The 24,547-nt window shown below is 50.1% G+C and overlaps 1 protein-coding gene across 4 annotated transcripts in view; it reads left to right on the forward strand.

Moving 5' to 3' along the window:
* The window catches only part of Vac14 (VAC14 component of PIKFYVE complex), a 102,729-nt gene that overhangs the window by 24,280 nt on the left and 53,902 nt on the right, over positions 1-24,547 (forward strand). For all 4 annotated transcript variants that reach the window (XM_046434628.2, XM_046434629.2, XM_046434626.2 and 1 more), the window contains exons 10-12: positions 4,455-4,518; positions 12,088-12,232; positions 12,507-12,572. In XM_046434628.2, coding sequence (XP_046290584.1) covers positions 4,455-4,518; positions 12,088-12,232; positions 12,507-12,572 — 275 coding nt within the window. The remainder of the gene's footprint in view (positions 1-4,454; positions 4,519-12,087; positions 12,233-12,506; positions 12,573-24,547) is intronic.

A 24,547-nucleotide genomic window follows, 5' to 3' on the forward strand; every position in this document is an offset into this window, starting at 1 on the left:
GTGAAGGAGGCCCTGGAGCAGGCAGTCTGGTGTGCATGGGAAGGGGCTGGGCTGCTCACCAGAATTCACAGCATAGAGGCGTGCAGAGCCGGGAGGATGCCGAAGGAGCGAGTGTGGGGAGGGCAAGGAGGGCCAGGCCTGGCTAGGGCCAGGCCTGGCTAGGGCCATGCCAGCCTAGAGAATGGGGCGCTGAGGAGGAACCAGCTGAGTAGATGGGAGGACATGGCCCTGGGGCAGGAGGAAGCCAAGCGCAGATTTTCCTGGAGAAGGCAGTAATCGGCTGTCGGTCGGCCCTGGCGGATGAGGAGGGTGAGGACTCGAGGGTGTTGGGCCAGGCATGTAGAGCTTTAGTGACTGGACCGGCTTCAGTGGAGCCATGGGAGAAGAGGGTGACACGAGTGCGGGGAGAGGAGTGGGCACAGCGAGGGCCAAAGTCCTTCAGAGGATTGACCTGCCAAGGGGGGCAGAGGAGGGAGTGATAGCTGAGGGGAGATGGTGAGGTCAAGAGAGAATTTTTTTCTTTTCTTTCTTTCAGACAGGATCTTGCTGTGTTGCTCAGGCTAGCCTTGGGCTCCTGGGCCCAAGCAGTCCTCCCGCCTCAGTTTCCTGAGTAGCTGAGACTAAGGTGCCCACCACTGCGCCCAGCTCAGGTTTTTCATTTTTTAATTGGAGAGATTAGGGCAGATACGTTATTTCCGGTTTCTGCTGTTACAAAATACCACAAGCTTATTTGTCCTCCCACTGTTCAGAAGGTCAGCATCCTAACATGGGTCAACAGGACTATGTTCCTTCTGCATCCTCTTGGAAAGAGTCCATTTCCCTGCCCTTTCCAGTTTCTAAAGTCTACCTGCATTCCTGGGTTCATGGCCTCACCCTACATTGTCATTAAAACCTAAATGGAAGAGGCTGGCCGATGTACTGTGAGTGTAAGATCTGGATCTGTTGCCAGTGGTTCACCATTTACCAGCTGTGTGACATTCAGCCAGTTGCTTAATCTCCATGCCTTGGTGTCCCTACCTGTGAAATGGAGATAATACTACAACTTACTGGAAGGTGATTAAAAGAACTAAAGTAGTTTGCAAATAGCCTAGAAAACTGCCTATTACATAGGAAGTGACAGTAACAGCGGTGGATAGGCCAGTTCTTCTCCCACCTTGCCCAGTCCTGGTACTTCTGTCCTCCCATCCATTATCCCACCTTGATTCGTTTGAAGCACAGTTTTGACACCATTATATTTCATCTCTGTGTATGTTTCTGATGTGTGTTTCTATTGGTGGGGGGACATTTGAGGAAAAAGCAGGGCATTTGTCTAATTTCAATTATCTTACCCAAGATACTTACTAATTGTAAAGAAAAAATGCTCCTTTTATAAAAATTGTCACAGTATCATCGTCACACTTCAGGAAATTAAAAATAAGTCCTAAATATTATCAGATATCCATTCAAGGTTCTTGTTCCCTGTGGACTCCAGTTTGAGTCAGGAACTTGCTGCATACATGGCAGCTGGTTGATATGTCCCTTACATCACCTATTCTCCCCCTTCCTCAAAATTTGCTTTTTCAGAAACTGGATTATTTGTCCTACAGTTTTTCCCACTGTTTTTGTCATGATCAACTGTCCCCTGTATTCCTGTTCCCCGTAAATTGTCAGAATTATTCATTCATGCTCAAGTTCAAAATTTCTTGGCAAAAATGCTTGGTAAGAAATGCTTGGGGCTGGGGCTCTAGCTCAATGGTAGAGCACTTACCTAGCACATGTGAGGCCCTGGGTTCGATCCTCAACACCACAAAAAAACAAATAAAGGCATTGTGACAATATACAACTACAAAATATATATTTAAATGTGTTTTAAAAAAATAAGTTCTTGAACAAGACTCACAAGCAAAAGTTTTCAGCATATTTAAACATATATAACCCTAAAAAGCTGCAGCTCAGGAGAATATGTTGGCAATGCACTTCACTGTCGGGGTCAATCTCCAACACAAGAAATAGCTCCTCTAAATCACAAAAGAGCAAACGCAGTGGGAGAGGAATGTGAAAGCCCATGCCAAGCCCACCTTTCCTTCATGTAACAATTGCTTCCTAGCTTTTAGGATGTGCGGGAACCATTTTAAACACCTGACAGATGTTGGCTCGTTTATTGTCATAACAAGCCCATGGTATGGGTACTGTCATTGTCCTTATTGTCAGGGGAAGAAGGGGAGGCAGGGTCAGGCAGCTTGCCCAGGATCACGGCTGTCTTCACGCAGCCAGGGCCCAAACCCAGGCAGAGGGGCTCAGGAGTCCCTCCTCGTAAGCACAGTGTCATTCTGCAGCTCTCTGAGGCAGGGATTAATACAGAAGGGCAACAGGAGATGCTCCGTGGGAGTGGGAATGAGGACTCCAAAGGGAAGCAAGGTTTCCTTCTTACTCCTCAAGTTGTCAACATTGAAAAGATGGCTGGTATCTCAGGGTGAGGCTTGGAGGGAGTGACTGCTCTTTCCTTTCTGGGAGCCCATATGAGTTGGTAGCAGCGTGACAATAGCTGTTCAAATACAGTGACTGAGCCTTGCCCTCAGCAGTCCCATTCAACAGGGAGACCTCGTGTGGAAAGAACCATGGAGAGCTGAATGAGCAAAATGCCCAGGCAGTCCGAGTGGATCAGGGCTCGGCTCTGACATCCTGGGACTTCCCCTGTGAATGTGGGTGTTTCTGTAAGACCGGGCGAGCCTGCAGGGGCTGAGAGCCCCGGCTGCTGTTTTACCTTCCCCAGGCCCTGGTCCAGCAGATCAGGCCCCTTCCACCCGTGCCACATCCCCAGAGTGCCTCTGGGCAGGTGGCAGTGCAGACCTCTTCTATTTTAAAAATAAAGGCCTCTTTACTAAAGAAGAAGAACCATGGCCCACTCCTAGAGTGGCATTGCTTAGAGCTTTGATTTGTTTGGACTTTTTAGAATATATTTTGTGTTATTTTAAGAGGCCAAGGCTCGTCATTTCAACAACAATATAAAGATAGTTTTTCCTTATAATTGAACTGAATAAATATCAGTGAATCCATAATGATATAAATAAATAAGTGAATGGATGAATGGTAGAGAAGGGATCTTCCTAACAGAAGAATTCCACTTAATAAAAGGAAAAGGAAAACAGAAACCACATTAGGCAATGCTACACTAGTATTTGTTATAGGCAGGCTCCACCAATTGATGCTACAATCGATTGGTGGAAGGATGTGTGAGGGAAAAGCAGGGCATTTGTCTAATTTCAATTATCTTCCCCAAGATACTTACTAATTATAAAGAAAGTGACTTCACAGGGAGAACCCCAGCAGACACTGCCTCCATCCAGTGATAAAGTCAGCCTCAACAGTAAAATAGGCCAGATAGACACCATGTGGCCCCTGATAGGCTGCACTGTAGGTCCAGAATTTCCATAGCATTCTTTAGAAGAAATGACTAACTTTAGTCCACTCAGGAAACATGAGAAAAAAGCAAGCAGAGAGACATTCTGCAAATAACTGACCCATACCTCAAAGGTGTCGATGTGAGAAAAGTGGTTATATTCAAGTTAGGTGTGTAGTGGAGTCTGCTACCAAAATTCCCCAATTAGGAAAATAGATAATAGGATCTAGATCAGGCAGTGTAGATGGTATCAGTCCCACTTTATTGATGCCTATTCTGGACATTTCCTTTAAATGGAATCATAGGGTGTGACCTTTCACTTAGAATAGTGTTTTCCAAGTTCATCCATGTTATGACATGTATCAATAACTTCATTCCTTTTTACTACTGAGTAATACTTCATTTTATTTATCCATTCATCAGTTGATAGGCATTTGGGTTGTTCCCATTCTTTGACTATTGTAGATAATGCTGCAGTGAACATAAAGTACAACTTCTGTGTCTTGGAGTATATGTAGGAGTGAAATTGCTGGTTCACATGGCAACTCTATGTTTAGCCTTTTGAGGAACTGCCAGGCTGTTTCCCGAAGTGACTGCATCATTCTCTAGCCTCTCCAGCAATGTGTAAGGGTTTCTAGTTCTCCACATTCTCACCAACACTTGTTATTATTATCTTTCTTTTTTATTTTAGCAATACTAGTGAGAGTAAAGTGGTATCTCATTGTGAACTTGATTTGAATTCTCTGATGGCTAGGAATGTGAAGTATCCAAAAGTAATTTAACATCCATTGCTCTCAGGCCAGCACTCCCTTCTAAAATACTGTGTTCAGCCCTGGTTTCCCCTCCTTGTGAGTTCTCTGTTCCTCGAAGCTTACAGGTCTGGGTACTATCCCAAGAGCTGTGGGGAGTGAGTAGGCTTGGGTCTTCATCACTCCAGAGCCCTGCTCCCTTTCAGGAGCCTGAATCAGTATGTGGGGCTAGAGAGGAACATCTTGAGTGTCCCTGTAACCAAGATCTAATTTCTTCAAAAGAACAAACAGCCTTTCATGTCATCTTGTTCCTCTTCCTGTCCCAGGAGGTCCAGATAGTTCCTGTGACTCCAGCTTCAGTAGCAGCATCAGTGTCTTCCCTTCAGCCTGGTAAGTGACCTGTTCCAGCCAGAAGTGTTTGTGGAAAGCAAGAGGCCTACATCTTTCCTGGGTGCAAGAGACTGTAGTGAAGACCCAAGGCAAAATGCCTAAGGCCAGTATTTTGGGGGCACCATGTCCACACAGGAGCTAGTCAGTGAGGGAAGCTGAAGGACACTGGGCGAGCCCACCCTACCCAATTCCTATGGACAGATAGTCTTCAGTGAGGAATTTGAAGCTATTTGGTGTCAATAAAAGTACAGCTTATGCATATGGTGCCAGCAGTGGGACACTTGCAGTTGCCTTTTCCCAGCACCTTTTGCTTTTCCAGAAGTTGACAAGACCAATGAGCGGAAATCTTGGATGACAATCTGGGCACAGGCAGATGTGGGCCCCAAGGCTACTGGTTAGACTGTAGGCCAAGAACTGTCCTCAGAGCTCCCAGGGTGCTGTCATAGCCCAGCCTTCCACAAGGGGGCAGTGCATCCAAGCAGCAAAATATTTGCCTTCTTGCCAATTCTACTTCTCCCTATAGGCTATGAGATCCTCTGTGGAAGGAACTATCACTGTTTTGTCCTGATCTTGGTCTCCTGGACCTGCCCCCATCACTGTTTCTTTGGGTGGCTGGACTGGGTATGCGTTTCTTCCTCTGAATGTGGTGTTGAATCTGGTCTGGGGAGTGAGTCACTCATAAAGAGAAAATAGGCACTTAACCCCAAGATCCTTTGAATTTTTCCTTCTTTTATTTTATTTTTTAATTTATTTTGATCTCTGAGGACCTGAGCGTGTTTTCCAAGTACACACGTACTGATTATAAACTTGCACCCCTAGGGCCTCTCCCACAGTGGACAGCAGGTTGGGAAATACTGGTCATTCACTCGATTCTAGTTGTCATGGATTTCCAGAGCACCTGCCTATGCTCAACCCCACAAATAGATAAAGAAAGGCCACTGGAGGTGCCCCTGACCTTGAGGCAAACAAGTAGCCAGGAAGTTACCAGAAAAGGGAGCAAATGCAGATGGTGTTGGGAAGACAAGTCATGCTAAGGCATGAGAAGGCTCATGGCAGTGAACCCAGCAAGTGCTTCTGACACCCAGCCCTGTGCTTTATCCCATGTTGGATCACTTTGATTTTGCTTATATTTCGATTCCAGGGTCAGCAACATTATCTCTATTTTAAGGACAGGAAGGAGTGGGCAAATAGGAGCTACAATGTAGAGAATGGACTTTAGGTAGGGTTCAGGCGGGCATAGATGGGCTGCGGAACCACCACATTCACATGAATGTGAAGGAGCAGTGGCTTAGACTGAGAAGAGGCCAGTATTTGAAGGTGGAATTTCCAGAATTTGCTGATGGATGAAATGGAATAGAAGGAGAGTGGTGAGGGAAGAATAATTTCTAGGTGTTTAGCTTGGACCAAACTCAGGATATCCTAGTTTACTTCCAAGTTGGGCTGGGAGAGCAGGTGTGAGTGGGGTGGTCCAGTACTCTGTTCTAGGTGGCTCTGAGCATCCCCAGGAGAGGTTGGAAAGGTGGGCTGGATTTTGGAGCTCAGGGTAGAGGTATGGGCAAAGATGTAGGAGACCCAAGAGTCCTGCAGAGGGTTCGGCTTTGTTCTTAGAGGCTGTGAGAGGCAGTGTTGTAAGTTGGAGTGACAGGTTCAGATCTAGGATTTAGAAGCTCACTCTAGCATTAGAAAAGCCTATTGTAGGCTTGTCACTTTAATCTGGGCTACACAGATTTTCACATTTTGAGGGAGTGGTGGTAAGATGTAGGGGGAGGGGAGGGAGAGGCAGAGGTGGCATAACTGATGGACTGTGAAGGTGGCATGACCCTCTGCAGCCTCACATGGGAACCCGTGTTGCCCTCGCTGGGACAAGCCCACAGGAGGCCTTCGCTCCTGTGCTTAGGCAGGAACCACCTAATTGGAGCCCTATTTGGGTTTATACCTGTCATTCAGGAGCCAGTGCTGAATCCTACCCCTTTAACATAAAAAACGGACCAAGAATTAGTCATTTAGGGACTGGGGCTGGGGCTCAGTGACAGAGCGCTTGCCTCAAACGAACACATGAGGCCCTAGGTTCAATCCTCAGCACCACATAAAAATAAATAAATAAAAATAAAGGTATTGTGTCCAACTACAACTAAAAAAAATAAATAAATAAAACAAAACAAAAAAGAATAAGTCATCTGGCACTTCTGACTCCTGTGGTGGCAGCAGAGCTCTCTGAGCCACCGGCCATGCTAGGAGGAGAGCAACCCTGCTAGTTGTGAAACCAGAGCTGGGGGCTGAGGCCCACCACCTGCTTCCCCCAGTGACACTGCCAAAGGAGACCAAGCTTGGGCAGGATGGCACCGCCCAGAGTGACACAAAACAGAACCCACACTGCCACTGTCCAGGTGCGTCGCCAGCCAAGGGCAGCAGCCCAAGTGCAGACTCCTCCAGGAGCAGAAGGCATTTCTGCCTGGCAAAAAACTGCCAGCAATGTGGTGGTCCTCAGTCTTCGTGGTTTGGGGCCCTAGGAGAGTCCAATGAAGGTTGTGGATCCCCTTCCTTTAAAAATGTACATCCAAAACTGAACCCTCTTTCAGGGGCTCAGGAATCTCCTTGAAGACAGTCCCTATACCCCAGATTAGAAAAGAAAAAAGGGATTCCTCGCTTGGACTAAAACACAGAGAGAAATCACCAAATCAACTTGAGACCATGAGCCTCCTCCCTTGTCCTCATCTGCCCTCTCTCCTGGGATGCTGCAAAAGCCCTGGAGTCCCAAGCCTAGTCACCTGGGAAAAGTGGTGGGTGATGGAGTCGCTTTCGGTCTGGGGAAACAGCCGCAGTATCTCCAGTTAGAGGATTCAGATCCTCCATCCTCCAAAGCGAGGGAAGTTCACAGAAAGTTGAAAACTGACCTCCCTGGGGAGGGTCGGAAGAGAAGAAACAAGATGGAGGAAGCATGCTTGAAGCGAAGGCAAGGGTAGAGAGAGGGGTTGCCCGCCACTGCCTTTCTGCACGCTGAGCACACTCCTCCTGGGAGAGCTCGGGGTGGTGAGCCGCAGGAGTGTGAGGTATAAATGAGTTGAAGTCAGTGAGAAGCAAGGAGCAGCATCTGGCACACAAAAAAATCTAGAACCAGTTCTCTAACACTTTCTGACCCTGGTGGAGGGAGATCTTGTGGCAGCAACACTGTCTGAGCCATGGTAGAGAGTCTTGGCTACACTTTTATCCCCTTTGTACAAATGAGGAGACAGACCAGAGAGACTGACTTCTTGCCCAAAGCCAATCAGCTAGTTAGTGACCAAGTTGAAATGCTAGCCAGGTTTGTCTAGTTCCAAATTCCCTGCAGTTAGCTTTGTTAGTGTTTCAAGTTTGCCTTCCTGACTTGACAGGGACTCTTGAACAGGTGTTGCCGTGTGAACAGTATTCCCTCTAGCAGCCAGGGTTTGCCAAGGGCCATGGTGTCATCAGTGACATTCAATACAGTTCTCCTGGTAGAGCTGACTGCCCTATGTGTAAGCAACCAGAAAGACCTAGAAGTCCGTGCTTCTCAACGTTAAGTAGCTACTGATTGAAAAAATTACATGATGATCGTGTATTTAAAAAAGGCAACTTTGAATTCAGAAACAACTCTGTTTTTAGATTTGTCTGTTTTCTAATTTGATTAGAGATGTAACACATGTACCATAAAAAGTGAGCCATTACAGAGATAAAGTGGTGTCTCCCATGAGAACCATGGGGACAGATTATTATTCATTGGTACTATCAGAAGCATTATTTGGGAAGTCTGTATTTTAAGCAGCACCATGTGCTTGGAAATCGTAGTGCATATGTGTGTAAGACACTCGTTATGAGATGCTTTATGAGAAAATGCTTGGTGAAAATGGGGTTTTGCAGACACCTTGAAATAACTCAGAAGCCCCCAGGAGTGGCTTGTCTAGACTTTTTGGAACCGATGTAGAGATGTATTTTAAACCTTGCCTGAGCTCCCTTCTGTTCTTGATGGGTAAGGTTAGCCAGGGCGGAGGGTGCCACATCTGACTTCAGCCGAGCAGAGAGGAGCTGAGCACAGTACCCTGTGTTCCCCGCTGAGTTTGCACAGAGCTCAGGAGCCAGCCCCGCCCAGTGGAGCAGCTGCCTGCTCAAGGGCATTTGGGATCCTGATCACCCTTTCCCCACTGCTCAGCCCAGTCACTCACCTGCTTCTCCTGACCTTCATCTTTAATTAGCCAAGGGAAGAGACCCAGGGAGGATGTCTCTAGCCACGGGAATGAGCTCTTAGTACTTAGCCTTTTGGCCTTGGCCAGTCTCTGGCCTCTGCACCCAGGTTTGCTCATCTGTGCACTGAAGGATTGAGTTGCATTAACTATGAGGTCCCTTTTAGTTATAAAGTTCTTGTGGAGTGAGGACAACACCTGTCTCACTATCAGTCCAAAGACACCCATACCCAGGGAGGTGTGCTGTGGTCGGCATTTGCTGTGGGGAAAGTCCTAGAATGTCAGTATATACAATGCTGCCAGTTTACACATGGCTCCATGAAGTCCTTCCTTTATTAGGTGGCCCTGACACAATGCCACCTGAAAGAGATGCCACCATGGCTGGCCAGAAGCATCTCAGGTCTACCAGTAGTTGGAGCTCTGCCTTTCTCCCCACATGGAACCTTTGACTGCCCTTCCAGCAAGAAATTACACTGGAAAGTGTGAGATGAACTTCTTCCCCCAACACCAGGTGCTACCAGGCCTGGCCTGGCCAAAGAAGGACTGTGTGCACTGGAGCTGCTTTTATATCTGTCCCTCTCTAGATATGGTTGGGGGTGATGGTGCCATGATCTCCTGAGCCTGCCACCCCTGCTAGAAGATAGTGCCATGTGGTGGGAAGGTCCACTCTGGAGTCAGACTACTAAGATTCAAATTGCTGGCACCACCATTTCTTGGCTATGTAACCTTGGCCAGGTCACCTAATGTCTGTGCTTCAGTTCCCTTATCCCCAGAGTGGAAGTAACATGACTTAGCCATAGGGCTGCAAAGAGAGCAACATGGGGCTTGTAGGTAAAGTGCTGCACAGAATGTTGGTCATTACTATGCCTGTTGCCAAAGCCCTTACTCCCCCAGCTCCAAGGTTATACAACCACTGACCTGCCCGGGGGTGGGGGTGGGAGTTGGAGCCTGGCCTTGTCCCCACCAGCAGCTCTAGGGCAAGGCCATTGCTAGACCCCTGCAGTTCTGAATACCCCAGGTAAATAAAACTTCCTCCAGGCCTTCCTCCAGGGGGCCAGTTCTGCTGAGATGTGGCAGTGGTCTTCCAGGAACAGGGTACTCCTGACACCTGGACACCAAGTAGCAGCAACCTTCAATGGCTCCTGCTAGAAAGCCACTAGCCTTGCCTCAGGGCGCAGGATCCAGAAAGGAAAGGCTAAGAGCTAAGCCCAAGGGGACACACGGGAAGGAGCTCTGTAGGACACCAGCCCAGCTAGGGAAAGAGAGACCTGGAGATAAGACAGGGAGTGCTGGCCATAAGCAAAGGGAGAGGGGCTGACCATCAGGAACTTATCAGAGCTGATAAGGAAATGCTGAGGAAGCCCTGGTGGGATTGCTGTGCTGGCCAGGGTGGTGGCCACATGGCTGCAGAGCACCTGATATGTAGCTGGTCCAATCTGGGACGTGTTGTGAGCAGAAAATGCCACTGGATGTCAAAGATGAGGACACCAAGAACAACCTGAAGTGTCTCATTCGTAATCTTTATGTTCATTATATTGATTGTATGTTGAAATGCAAATAATTTGGATATATTGGGTTAGTTAAAATTAGTTTCACCTGTTTCTTTTTCCTTTTATATTTATTGTTTTGTTTTGGGTACAAAGGATTGAACCCAGGGGTGCTTAACCATAGCCACATCCCCAGCGCATCCCCCTGCCCCCGCTTTATTTTTATTTTTATTTTTTTGGTATGGGGCCTTTCTCTTAAATTTTTACGAGTTTTCTCTGAAGCTGGCTTTGAACTTGTGATCCTCCTGCCTCACCCTCCCAGGCTGCTGGGATTACAGGTGTGTGCCACCATGCCCAGCTCCTTTTCAATTTAAAACTAAAAAAGTGTAGAACCACGTCTGTGGCTCACCTTGTGGTCTTGGACAGTGAGCACAAGAGATCGAGTACGGGCCTGCGCCTGCTGCCCTGACCCGTCTGCACTTTGCTTTCCCTGTGTCTTAGGCTGCCACAGCATTTAGATGTTTTGATATCCTCAGATGACACTAGGAATTTCCAGCCACATGACTCCTGAGGAAATCACAGAGGCTGCTCCCCTCCTCACAGAGGCTCCATTCTGGGCTCTGTCACTATGTCACACGCCCAGATTTCCTGGCCCCCTGAGTATGGACATGCCCATTCTCACCCCTGAAACGGGCTCTGGGGGGCCATCAGGTTGTATTAAGTAGCAATTCTGCCCAGCCATTGCAGAGCTCAGAATCCTACCCTGTAGGAGCTCACATCACATGAGCTTCGGAGAGGCTGCAGGCAAATGAGGAAAGCACAGCCATCAAGTTCCCGGTGCAAATGAATAATTGAGCAGCCTGGAAATGCCACGAAAGACCATTTTGTACAGATGGGCACTGGAACTGCCTGGCCCCAGTCCCCAGGAAACGGCCAGCATTGTCATGTCACTTTTGGTAAACGTGGTACACGGCATCAGGAGGAGGGGAGCCCCCTTGCCCCTAAGGTTTCCTGCCTATGCTGTGCCCACCCTGAAAACCCACCCTCTGCCAGGGAGCCGTGCTTTGGGCAGAGCTAACTCTGCCTCCCAGCAGTGCTCGGCCACCTCTTGGGTGCTTGGTAGGACTTTTCTTTAAGTGGAGACCAGCAAGGATTCGGTCCATGGGAGCCAGGGGGCTTCCTGTACCTGAATGGACACATTCTGAGAGCTCTGGTATCTTAGATAGAGACTCTGTCACCTCTTCCCCTCTCAAAAGAGAGCATTTCCATTTCAGAGGCAACTCAAGGCTTCTGCACCAGGCAGATCTGTGCCAGGTGCAGTTGTGGTAAGAGGACGAGCCACAGTCCCTGTACTCAATCAGGAAACCGTGTTCCCAGTGAAGGGCCTGTTGGATGTCAAGGGGCGTTATGGGGTCCTCCCTTGTACCGTCTGGACACGGGGGTTTTGTGTCATCAGCAAAACATCTGACTTAATGATCTGAGGTGCCAAACAGGTCAGGTCATTAACCGGCCTCTCAGCCAGAATCCAATGGGCGCCAGCTTCATGTACAAGCCAGGCTAGAACTAGAAAATGGAAGGGAAGGTGAGCCGGAGCCCAGGAGGCCAGCCTCCCTTCCCACATGTGGGTAGCAGAGCTCCAGCGAGCCATAAGCTCCATACTCCTCAGAAACAGAAGGAAGTGGAAAGAAAAAAGCAAGGCCCCTAGGAGCCCCCATCACCAAGGCAAGTGATGGTGTCTTGGTTTCTGCTTGGGTCTGCCTTCTGTGTCCCAGGCAGTGGGGTAGGAGCATGTGGTCCTGACTCTGCAGGCCCAGGGAATGCTATGACACAGGAGTATAAGACAACATGAGCTTCACTTGGTTTTCTCTCCTGGTTTTTGCCCACAGCACTGACAGGGCCCCAGTGACCCTGCACCTTGATGGGATTGTACAGGTTCTGAACTGCCACCTTAGTGACATGGCCATTGGGATGATGACCAGGATTGCTGTTCTAAAGTGGCTCTACCATCTCTACATCAAGACCCCCCGCAAGGTGAGCCCAGCCAGCCCTCCAGGAGGCAGCTCCCTACCAAGGAGTTTCTTCCAAGTCCACCTTGGTTTTCAAGAGCCTCCCCATGCTTGGGAGGGTTTGGGTCATTGCACTTCTGGAAAAACCCTGGTGAACACAAGAGTGAAAGATGGCATGAGGAACCCTCGGTGACTTGGGTGGAGGGAGGTGGTCTCTGCAGACCCCAGGATGCTATCTGAACCAAGCTCAGTTCTGGAGCAAAGGGATACCTCACCAGTGACCCCTTTTTGCTCTCCAGATGTTTCGACACACAGACAGCCTCTTCCCCATCCTACTTCAGACGTTATCGGATGAGTCTGATGAGGTAAGTCACAAACACCAGCTTTCTTTTTTGATGACTTGTGGGGTCAAACAGCTATGTTGTTCTTGTTTGGTTGATGTTGTGCTCTCAAATCAACACCAAAAAATTGACTTAGAGTGCTGTGCTTAGTGCGCTGGGCTTTGTCAGTAAGGACGCTTCTGTAGGCCTTTCTGGAGTACTCTGGGGCAGATTTCAGGGAGAAGGTGAGTTTGCATACTCTTAGGAGTTGATATGTCTTCTCTGGGAGGTGATTAGTGGCAAGGACCCTGGCTGTGGGGTCAGGCTCCCTGGGGGCAAGGTCTGGCCCTGCTTTGCTGCCCACACTTGAGCCATAGTTAACATCTGTGAGCCTTCTTATCAGTGTCCAGTGAGGGTAGTGACAGTACCTGCTGTATGAGAAAAAAGTGACCTGTGTAAGATGCCACATGCTGAGTGTGCGCTTTACTTGTTCAGCTGCACTCTACTTTGACTCCAGTTTTAATTGGTCCCTTAAGCCTTGCTTTGTTGGGGACACCAGGTGCTGCTGGTGTGATAGGGAAAGGCTAGCCCCAATTCCAGGCTGCAGGAGCAACCCCCTGGTCTCTGAAAGGACCAGCAAGCAGAGGCTGGCCCGGGGAACAGGGTGCCCCAGGGTCCTCTGTCATCTGTAGCTCTCCAGCTGCTTAACATTACCCCACTCACCGTTTTCTACAGTGCTGCCCGTGGAGTCAGGACAGAGTAATTCTTTTCAGGGCTCCCCTGCCTCCCAGCCAAGGGGCAGGACTTGTAGCTGGACACCCGTTTGCACAAGCAGCAGCCCATTCTTCCATATCAGCTCTTCAGGATGCTGAGGTCTGAGCTGACTTTTCCCTGTCTTTTCCTCTTCTGGGCTCTAAGTTGCTGTGGGCAATAGGAAGCACCATGTCTCCATGCAGCAATAAATGCATGCACCAATAGACCTGCCCACACTGCCCAGTAAGAATGTGGGAGTGGACAGGTTGGGGCTGGGGTTGGAAGGAAGAAGGGCATTGCCACAGATACTTGCAGTGAGGCAGCTCAGGTTTCCTTGGGCTGGTACAGGCTTGCGTGTGGCTGGTACAGGCTTGCATGGGGCCTGGCAGCTGTCCTGCAGCCTGAATTTACTTTCCTGAATCTAGACCAAAGAAAGAAGCAGACAGGCAGGTATCACCCTATAGGTCCTCTGAGGTTCTCTGCATTTCCAGAAAAATCCCAAACAGATGGTCTGTGAGTGCCCCTGGCCTTTCCTGCTTGCCCACCCCGACACACATCCTTTGCTCTCCCCCCTGCACTGCCGCCCTGCAGTACCCGGCCCAGATGGACACGGCCCAGTTCTGCCTGCAAACTAGGATTGACTCACTGCAGAGCCAGGCCCTCCTTTCAGTAAGAAAAGATGAGGAGAGCTGCTGATTGGTGCTTTCCTGGGACTTCACTGGAAGCAGCTGAGTTTTCAGTCCTTTAAATTGAGTTGTTTAATCCCATCCAGCTTTCTTTGCTTGAAATTGGCTTTCGTGTGCTTGTGCATTCAGAGGCGGGGAGAGAGGCTGGGGGGGTGGATGCAGCCCATTAAACTGCTCTGTTCAGGTTGCGGCAATGGAAAGTGGATTTGCTGAAGTGCCAAACGTTTTCAGGGCTTTGGGGCACATCTTGTGGGCCTCATGGGAGGAGGATTGAAGCTGCTCTTGGGGACAGTTGAGGAGATGCTGTGACAGGAAGGAAGAGTCTCTCTTTCCTATCTCTGGAGGACAGATTTGGGGATCTTGATAATCATTGGTGAGTCATGATTTTGCCACATCCTGGTTCTTCTCCAGAATACCTTTCCTAAATATCCCCCAGCCTCACTGACTGTGGACCCTTGGCAATGGGAGTACAGCCACAGATAAGACAAAGTCCTCTTCTCCTAGGACTTCCCTTGAAGGATATATGGAAAGTGTTCTCTGGTGGGTTTTTCCAAATGTCTTCACGCACAGCTCTTATCTCAAATTGGAGCTCCTTGAGGTTCAAGAACCATGTCAGACCCTTGTGTTGTAGTAGCTCAAGAGCCCTCACAAAAATCCTGTGGGAGTTCTGTTATTTCCATTGGACAGGTCAAAAAACTAAGGCCTGGGGCTGGGGTTGTGGCTCAGCGGTAGAGCACTCGTCTAGCACATGCGAGGCCCTGGATCCCATCCTTAGCACCACATGAAAATAAGTAAATAAAGGTTTTGTATCCAACTATAACTTTAAAATAAACAAAAAAGTAAATAAAACTAAGGCTTGGAGCTGGGGTTATAGCTCAGTGGTAGAGCTCTAGCACATGTGAGGCTTTGAGTTCCATCCTCAGCACCACATAAAAATAAATAAAATAAAGGTACATAAAAAACAAAAACAACCAGGCATGCCTATAATCACAGCAGCTCAGGAGGATCACAAGTTCAAAGCCAGCCTCAACAACAGCAAGGTGCTGAGCAACATATTGACCCTGTCTCTAAATAAAATACAAAAAAAAAATGGGGCTGGGGTTGTGGCTTAGTGGTCAAGTGCCCCTGAGTTCAATCCCCTTACCCGCTCCCCCCCCCAAAAAAAAAAAAAAAAAAAACAACTAAGGCCTAGGAAGGGTAAATAACTTACACAGGAAGTTCTTGAAGCCAAGCTCAAAGCCAGGTCTGTTTGACTCCAAAGCCTGTCCTCTTTGATTGCTTATGACCAGGACTAGTCAGTGCAAAACCAGCTGGGGAGATGGGGAGCCTGGATGGAGTTGTAGCATCCCCATTTCCTCTAGATTTCTCCAGGAGGTTTTCTGGCTTTTTTCTCTTGTCCTATAAGTTCTTAAGAAAAGGTCCCAACTTGGTGAGGAGGGGTGGATGTGTGTGTGTGTAAACAAAAACGCCAGGCGCCGTGGCACACACCTGTAAGGGAAGCTGAGACGGGAGGCTCACAAGTTCAAAGCCAGCCTCAGCAACAGTGAGGCACTAAGCAACTCAGTGAGATCCTGTCTCTAAATAAAATACAAAATAGGGCTGGGGATGTGGCTTGGCAGTTGAATGCCCCTGAGTTCAATCCCCAGCACCCAAAAAATAAAATAACCCCCCCCCTTTAGCCCTCAAATCTTTTGTTCACTTTTCCTATTGATTATAGAAGCTGTATATTTAGGACCTTCCATTTGTTACCTCTGTTGCAAAGGTCTTTCTCTCATACGATGGCTGTGATTAGCCCACATACTCCTCACTCTGGCTGAGAGTCACTGGTCTCAGGGGATAGGATATACCCAGGTGTTAATGATGCAAGAGCCAGGCATGGAGAAGGCCGAGTTCAGAGGCCTACCTCTGCCTCCACTGTGTTCCACAGCCCCACTGGCACATGGCCTAGCTGGCATGTCTCATCTGCCATGGTTCCTCAGTTCTGCCCAAGTGACAGCTCAGTAGGCCACACCCTTTGGCATCTTCCATTGTCTCCGCTCTCCGTTTCTCAGGATAAGTGGCTGTTTCCTTAGTACCACCTGCTCCTGTAGACATTATCATTCTATCATTGTCAGAAAGAATTTGCAGGTGTCAAATTAATATTCTTGGCACTGGAATAGAAATCATCCTATTAGCTAGAGATCCAATTTTTTAAGTGAAAACGTGACCCTGATTTCCCCAGCATGGAATTCAGGGCGCATGCTCAGAGCTTCCTTTTGGACCCCAGTGGTGGGGGTGCTGCTGCATCCCCTGCCCAAAAGATGCCGTTTGTCAGCTGCCTCTCATGTTAGGCAGCTGCTGCCTGAGAGTGAGCACCCACAGGATGGAGCATTCTTCACATTCCCAGTGGTGGGGCTGGCCTGAGAGGGCCATAGGTGACCCTTTATTCCCAAGCATAAGTGCCTCCTAACCTGCATTTAAAACTCTCAGGGTGATCACAGTCTCAAAAGAGACCTGGAAGGATATTTGTCCTCTTTGAGTGAATGTGGACACCCTGGACAGAATCTTTGCTCTGGCCCTTCCTTACCAGGATCTTGGGTGAAAAGTTAACCTTGCTGGACCCTGAAGTAGAAATACTGATGTCTAACCTGCCCTATAGGCTACTTACTGGTCACATAGGAAATATAAAGCACCCAGCAGATCCTGCCTGCCGCATCCACCCAACTGTCCTCACAAGTTCACCTAGGGAGTAATTGGCCTCTCACCACATCCCAGTAAGCCTCAGGTCTTTTCTGTGGGTCTCACTCACTGGTTATGAAGGTAACTCTCAGTATTTGCATTTCCACTATGATTTAGGATAATCCCTTTCTGATGGTGCTCTTTCCCCAGGTAGTAGTATAGCCTGGTGGCTGAGAACATGAGTTTGGGGCTGGCTGGTCCAGAAGTTCAGTCCCGGCTCTGCCACTTAATGATAGGTTGACCTCAAGCAAGTGACCTAGCCTCTCTGAGCCTCAGTTTCCTTATCCATAACAGGAGACTACTAAAGGGCCCTCCCTCTCAGGTTGGTTGGAATAATTAGGTGAGATTGTAGACATCAAATGCTCAGCCAGCAGGCATAAACTAGGGTAGGAGAGGGCTCCTCTGATGCTGGCAGTCATCTCTGTAGAGGGCTAGGAGCCACATACTGCAACTAGCAAGATGGCCCCATGTCTGCCCAAAGTTTAGCAGTGAAATCCAGGATAGAGGCCACTCTCTCCTGTCTTGAAAGGCCTAAGGAGCACAGTGGTGTTTGAGGGACTTGAATTTCATCTCCAGGTCTTAGAAAGCCAAGCAGGGGACAAAGTGGGCATCTGGGCTAGTGCCCCTCCATGTCCTTCCCACCCTCCCCCAGAGCAAGAGCGAGGCGGCGCCAGCCTACTTCTTCGGATCCCTGTGTTCAGCATCTTCACAGCGACTCTCCCCTGACTCACAGGGGGACGGGCTCCAGCTGGCTGCCCTGGTCCAGGGGGAGGAGGAGAAAGGGCATCATCAGCAGAGGCTGCTTCAGGGCCTCTGCAGCCACAGCCTCTTGTTCAGAAACAAAATTCAGACCAGGAGACAGGTCCCGCTGGGCCCAGTTGTCACTGGAAACCAGCCCCTCAGCATCCTCTCAGCATCTCAGAGCTGGGGTGTCCCTAACACTTTTAGAGAAGAGATTTCAACCCAAGTGGAGCCAGTGTCCTTGCCCCCTCCCTGAGCTTCAAAATCACTATGAAGAGAAATTGCTGATGAGGACTATGGCTGATGAGACTGATGCAGAAGCAGCAAAAAAGAATGAGAACTACCTTTCTGGAAACTCTGGAAGGCAGGATTTTGAGGGCAATATTCACAACTAGCCATGTGAAGAACATAGGCCAACTGTCACACCCAGTATGGCACAGGACCCAGGAGGAAAGGGACAGTGGAACATAGGTCTAGGGAGTGACTTAAGGTCATCTGAAAAAGGACTTTTTTTTTTTTCTTATGATGCTTAAAACATCCTATGGGTACAGTGAAGGACCACAGTCCAGGGCAGACCACAACTTTCTCAATCCTCCATCCAGTGGGGTGTCTCAGAAGTGCTCAGGGAACCCTGAGGCTGCTCAAGCTTTGGCCAAGTTCTAAGGGAAGTGAAACTGGGCGTCTTGGGCCATCAGCTCTTCTCCTTGGTGCAAATCTTGGCCTATCCAGCTGGTCTCTTCCCTGGTCTCTTGGCTCCTCACCCACAGGATGGGTGGTCAGGGGGCAATCGTGCTGCACCTGAGGCCATACTTAAGAGATGGTTTGATCCAGGGGCTGCAGCAGAGAATTTCATCTGTTCCAGTGGTCCAGGTCCCAGGAGAAATAGAGTGGAAAAACTGAAGGGGTTCTCAGCCCTCAGGAGAGGGGGCGCACCAGGCCAAGCAAGTTGCCTGAAGGAAACTGGTCAGGGGTCATTTAAGAGAAGCAGCTCTGGCATCATGCTATGATGGCCACTTGTGCTACCGCTCCAGGTGGGCAGCCCAGGGCCCTAAGCTGATCTGGGGCGAGGCTGCCTTCAGCTTTCCCTATTTCAGGGGAGGAGCAGCTCTGTCTTCCCATTGTGTCCTTCCCTTCTCATCCTTATCCTGCCCAGTCCACCTGAGTGCTCCCTCGACTTTCCTTTCGGTCTCATAAGTCACCCACCTGGGCTGGGGGCTTGTCTTCCTGCTTTAAAGGAATTTATTTAGTGCCAACAGGGACTTCGACGTGAATCTCCCCGGGGGAAGCCCAGACCTGAGAGCCTGCTGGGAGGAATGGTGTAAAAGGCTCTGGTCCTCTGAGGTTCCAGAGCAACCTCAGCTGCTCTTGCCCGTTTCCAGAGGGAGGGCCTTCCGTTGGAAATTGGCCATCCTAGTGTCTCTCCCAAAATTGGGGGCTTCCAATTAGTTAGAGGCCCCTTCTGGCAGCACCCCTCCAGGGTTCAGGCCAGAGGCTCTCTCCCTGCAGCCAGGGCTAGGCCAGTGGCTGGACCACGAGGGGTGGGGAGGAGGAGGAGGGAGGCTTCTGGGCCCACGCCATCCACTCCCTGTGGGCCCAGGCAGGTTACATCTCCCCTCAGTTTTCTTCCCTGAGATGCTGGGGTTGAACTGGGTTGTCGGTGCTCCCTTCCAGCTCAGAATTTGTGTGGTCCCGACTCCACTGCCTAGAATGCTAATGCTGCCTGCTGAAAAGTGGGTAGTCTTCCTAAGAATGGGACTTGTTTTTTCCTTCTCAGTTCCCTGCCTCAGTTTTTATTTCACTCCAATTTTCATTCCATCCACTCTTCAAAACAAACAAGAACGACCCCTTCACTACCGCCTCAGTTCTGCAGATTTCTTTAAAATCAGATCACTCGGTAAGGTGAAACCTCCACCCCAAGGACTAAAGGGTGATGTGTTAGCAGCCAAGAACTTGATTCTCTTTGCAAGGAGGCTCCCCATGTGAGAAGGTGTGCAGGGCCTGTCCGGACAGCCCTGGCCTTCTCCTGCCGTAGCTCCAGAGACCTGCCAGGGCACTGGACCCTGTTTTCCCTCAGCTGACCCTGCAAGGAGAGAGTGCTGAGCAGGGAGAGGAGTCACCTGCCTGCAAGGCCAAGATGCTGGACACAGTCACGATCCCTAGGCCTTCCTCCTTGGATCCAGCCAGGCCCGAGCCGTCAACATCTGCACCCCCACAGCCACTGCTAGGGGCAATGGAGGATTTGGGTCTTCTGAAATAAATCGTCAGCAGTGTTGCCAGAGAGAGGAACAGGAAGGTGACAGGCCCAGATTGTACCTGCCAAGAGGGCCTCTGCTGCTTCTCATTCTTCACACGTTTTTCTCAGTCTCCCGTCAGCCACCCCAGAGTAGAGGAGGGACTTGTAATAACTGTGGTCAGTCCCTCATAATAACTGAGGGACTCATAATAACTCATAAGAACTATCAACACCCTCTTCATTAAGACATGTTTGTGTGCCAGGAGGGTTTTTAAGTTTATGTCTGTCTGGATTCTTCCCAGGCTGTGCATAGTAACTGGTATGAGTGGGGTAGGGGCCGTGGACTACTGCCTAGTTCCTCGTGGAGGCAGAGGTTGGGCTTAGAAGACAACAGAAAGGGAGCCTTCTTTTCCAGGGCTGGGGCTGCAGGCAGGAAAACCTAAAAGGGGAGCCTGTTAATGATGGCCTTCCCCTGGGACTGGGGGTGGGGGTTTTCACAGAGCCAGGCTCTAGAGCCAAGTTACCTGCAGGGCTGAGCATGCTACCTGGCCCTGGTCCCACCCACACAGCCCATCTGGCCTTGAACTCAGGAAGTGATATCACCTAGAGGGGCCTATCCAACAACCTGGAGCTAAAGCCCACTGTACCAGAGTCCTCTGTAGCTTTGAAAAGCTATCTGCGTGGGTCTTACCCCGGACTTCCTGACTTGCCCCCTCAAGCCAGGCCAATGTGCTGGGTGCTGACATTTACCAACTCCCAGGAGAATGGGGTGCACACCTCTGATTGATAGCCACAGCTGTGGATTAGCATGAGCTCTAATTTGGAAGCTAAAAGCCATACCCCCCAGCTCTCCACCCTGATGCCCTCTGCCCATCACCCTAGGTGTGGTGGCCAGGCCAGGGCCCCCTGAGTTCACACACTGCTGCTGGCATCTTCAGAAGTCTAAATGTCTTCCAAGTTATATGTTGGTTTCTCCTCTGGCTCTGGAGATGGCCAAAGCTGAATCACCTGCATTTCCCTGGCAGCTCCCTGTGGGCAGTTCACAGGGCACACGGGCCAGGCCAGAATGTGTGTGAGGACAGGGACTGCTAACAGTCCTAGCTGCTAACAGAGAAAGCTACCGCTTCACGCTCGCTGTATCCCAGCCCTGGCTCAGCACGCTGTGTGCGCAGCCTTCCTCCGTCTTCACAGCAGCCCTGGCAAGGTGGGCTCTGTGCTTTTCCCCATTTCACTTAAGAAGAAGCTGAGACCCAGAGAAGTTTCAGAACTTGGTCAAGATCTCCACTAAGCTGTTCCATTCAGAGCCTTGTTTCTTTCTCTCAGTCCCCTTCCCCTGCTCCCCCACCCCCACCACATACACGCGCATACACCTCCTCCTGCACCTCAGGGCTGGACCACAACCCTTCTGTCTTTATGCCCAGCCCACCCTGTCCATTCAGACCCTGGTCACCCTTTATGATGGCACCTTAGGCTGTGCTCTGAGAAGACGGTCTGTCCAGCCTATAGTAGGTGCCCAGAAACATTTTATGAGAAGGTGAACAAGTAGGAGGTTGGCTGGTCAGTGAGCTGAGCCCACTCAGACTGCCCCACGTCTCTTGGGCTCTCCCCTACCACAGGAGATAGGCATCTGGTTTCCGAAGCTTTAGGGCAGCAGGAACATGCCTCCTCAGGATCTGGCTCCCCTTTGTTGGGGAAGGTGGGGTTGCTGTGAAGTCATTATGGAGCAGTTTTTCTCAGAATGCCTCCCCTTTTCCAGGTCAGGGCTGGGCCTGTTGCTGCTTTCTCCGGCTCATGTTTACTGAGCCAGGGCAGGTGCCTCTGGATGTTCACTTCTTGGCTTTCCAGGGGCCCCTGTGGCCTTCCACCTGGCTTCCTAGGGTGAGCACTCTGGCTTGTTTCCCAAGCCCCAGGGCAGCAGGAACCATTCTGTATGTGCTTAGGGGCCCAGGAGGCCTGGCCCCCTGGGCAGTACCCTCATGAAGGACACAGCAGGCTTCTGTGTGGGAGGAGGCAAAAAGCCCCAAGGCTTTCTGGGAATGGTTGGCCTTGCCTGTGCACTTCATATCAGCTCCATTTCACAGCCTAAGGAGCAGCCTGGCCTGACCCTCATCTCAGGCAAGGCCCTGTGACCTCGCCACAGTGGACAGAGGCATCAGATAGCCCTTGGCAGTGGCCACACCAGAGCTTCCAGGGCCTGGAGCCTAAATTTACCTTTCCCACAAGCACCACCAGCACATTCCTCCTCCTGGACCAGGATTGAATTGGGCGGAGCTTGCAGGTTTCCTCTGTGGGAGCTGGAAGGCTGAGCCAATCGACATCTAAGGCCTCACCAGCCAGTGGAGGATTGTGCAAAAGCTCCCTAAGCATGTCCTCAAGCTAGGGCGTACCTTGAAGTAGGAGGCTTCTTTCTCCACCCATCCTTTGGCAGAAGTTATTCACAACCATTCATCTTTCATTTCCTGCCCCATGGGGCAGGTCAGAGTGCCTTGCCCGGGACTTCAGGTCGAGGAGTCTTGGTAGGAGACAGGATGGAATTCTGAGCCTGGGGACTTAGCCTTGCAAAACTGGCCTCTAGCCTCCAGCTAGGCCCAGTATGGCAGATGAATAAGCCACAGCACCTCTGGGTGAGGGAGGGGAGGGCAGGGAGCCTCTAGTCCCCAGTGGTTTTCCAGGGCCTGGCTGGGGGCAGGCAGGTGTTGGGAGGTGGATGCCAGCTGGACCAGTGCAAAAGGGGAAAGCACTGTCCTAAAGAATTGTCCTTGACTGTTGGCACACAGGAGGGGGACAGTCTGCCACAGCCCCACCTAGATGTTGATTCCACTTATGGAAAAATTTGCCCTCTTTATTGGCATAAAGTCTCAGGAACTCCCTGGCTTCTCCTTTTTGCTGCCTGCCCCCTGGAGAGTAAGAAGCCCTCTCCCCTGAGACTTCCCCTCAGAGCCACTGTCAGAAGCTCTCCACCCAGCTGCCCCTGACCTTGACCCCTGCAGTCCAGTGAGGAGTCAATGCCAGCCCATTGCACTCCAGAACCAGGGACCAGCTGATGGGCCGTCCTTACCACCCCCCTCCCCGCTCCGCACTGCCATGGAAACGGCAGGCACTCCTGCTCCTGCAGAATATTGCTTTCTTCTAACCTCCCTCCCTCCCTCTCTTTTCCCCTCTTCTTTCTCTTACACAAAAAGAAAGCGCAAGTGTTTTATATTCATTTTGCAAAAAAACGCTGTGTAGTGCATACTAATTGGTGCAGCTTCCTCTTGCTTTCTTTGAGCCATTCCCTATCCTCAGAGCCAGGACTCCAGGCCAGCCACGGGCAGGGGCCCAGCCAGCCTGCTCACTGGAAGACTGGATCTGTTTTTCCAGAGGCCGAAGCAGGACAGGCCACAGAGTGTCTGTAGTTCCTGGGGCCTTTTCTCCTTCCTGGAAGGGGTGCCCAGTAAGCAAGGCCACCAGGATCACCTAGTGGTGATCACTCATCCCAGAGTATTCTACCTATACTTCAAGCTTTGCAAGGTCTCCAGATGGATGGAGCACCAAAGTTCTGTCCTGGGCAGAGACTCAAATCCAGATCCAGAGGGAAGGGTGGCTCCCCATAGTAGTCTCTGTTGCTTTTCCCAGAACCCCTACTGTTGAGGCCTTCCTCTCACCTGGGCCTCTTCTCCTGTCCTGGGGTAGGTCTGCATTTGTTTGCATCAAAACCTCAAGGTGTGAGTCAGGTTTGTGTATCAGCTGGGAATGGGCCAGCAGCTGGACTTGATTGGTGCCAGAGCTGGATGTCAAAACTACCACGTAGCCTCTGTGTGGCTCCCCACTGCCCACCTTAAGCTGTTCCTTGCTCCTCTGTTTAGGCAGCCTCTTCCTTCCTGTCAGCTCTAGCAGACTGAAGGAGATGGTGACACTGTTCTGATCCTGCTTTATTTAAAGGACAGGAAGGGCGCTGTGTGTGCAGGTGTATGTGTTGCCCCAGGCAGAGGTATGGGCTTTTGCCAGGCCCCAGGGACCAGAGAAAACCATTTGATATGTAAGCACAAGAGGAGTGGCTGGAATTACTGAAGGAACCTGTAGACAACATTTCCGGCTTTAATTGTGCAATTGAAGTGTAATTTGCATTCATTTGCCATTTGGTGTTAAACTTTTTAAGATAAAAGAATTCAAAATGTAAAGGATGCAGCTTTGCTAGCTGGGCTCTCCGGTGGGGAGGGAGGATGGGCCTGGAGGCTGAGGTACAGAGGTGGTGCTTTCTCTTCTGAAGCCTCCATGTTTACACTGCACTCCTGCCCAGTCACCAACCAGGGCCACTGAGCTGCTTGGCTGTAGGACCAAAACTCGTATAATAGAAGTGGTAAGCCAGCCTTTCTTTGTGCCTGCTCTTTGTGCTTTGCAGTCATCCCTCAGTATCCACAGGGGACAAGTTCCAGGGTCTCCATGGACACCTAAATCCAAGGATGTTCAAACCCCTTATATGAAGTAGCGTATTAGTTGCCTATAACCTGTATACCTTGTCCATATACTCAAAATCATCTCTAGATTACTTGTAATACCTAATACTATGTAGATGGTCACCATACTGTATTATTTAGGGAATAACTACAAGGAAAAAGTCTACTTGTTCAGTGTAGACACATTTTTCCCCCTAATATTTTCAATCCACAGGTGGTTGGCTCCTCAGACACAGGGGCAACTGTGTCTGCTATAATCTTCAGGATGCCTTGCAAGGTCAGACCTCCATTTGCCCATATGGGGAAACTGAGATTCTCCATTACCAGCAAAAAGAAGTCCAGGCTTCTTTGTCTGGATCCTAATAAACTCATGACAGTCTCCCCTAGCCAACCACCGGTTGGCCTGGTTTCCACCCATACCCCGTACTCCAGCCCTATGGCCGACTCTGGAGA

This window comes from Marmota monax, unplaced genomic scaffold (assembly GCF_021218885.2).
Source record: "Marmota monax isolate L192 unplaced genomic scaffold, Marmota_monax_Labrador192_F-V1.1 WCK01_AAM20220418_F8-fsc00024, whole genome shotgun sequence".
Lineage (NCBI taxonomy): Eukaryota > Metazoa > Chordata > Mammalia > Rodentia > Sciuridae > Marmota > Marmota monax.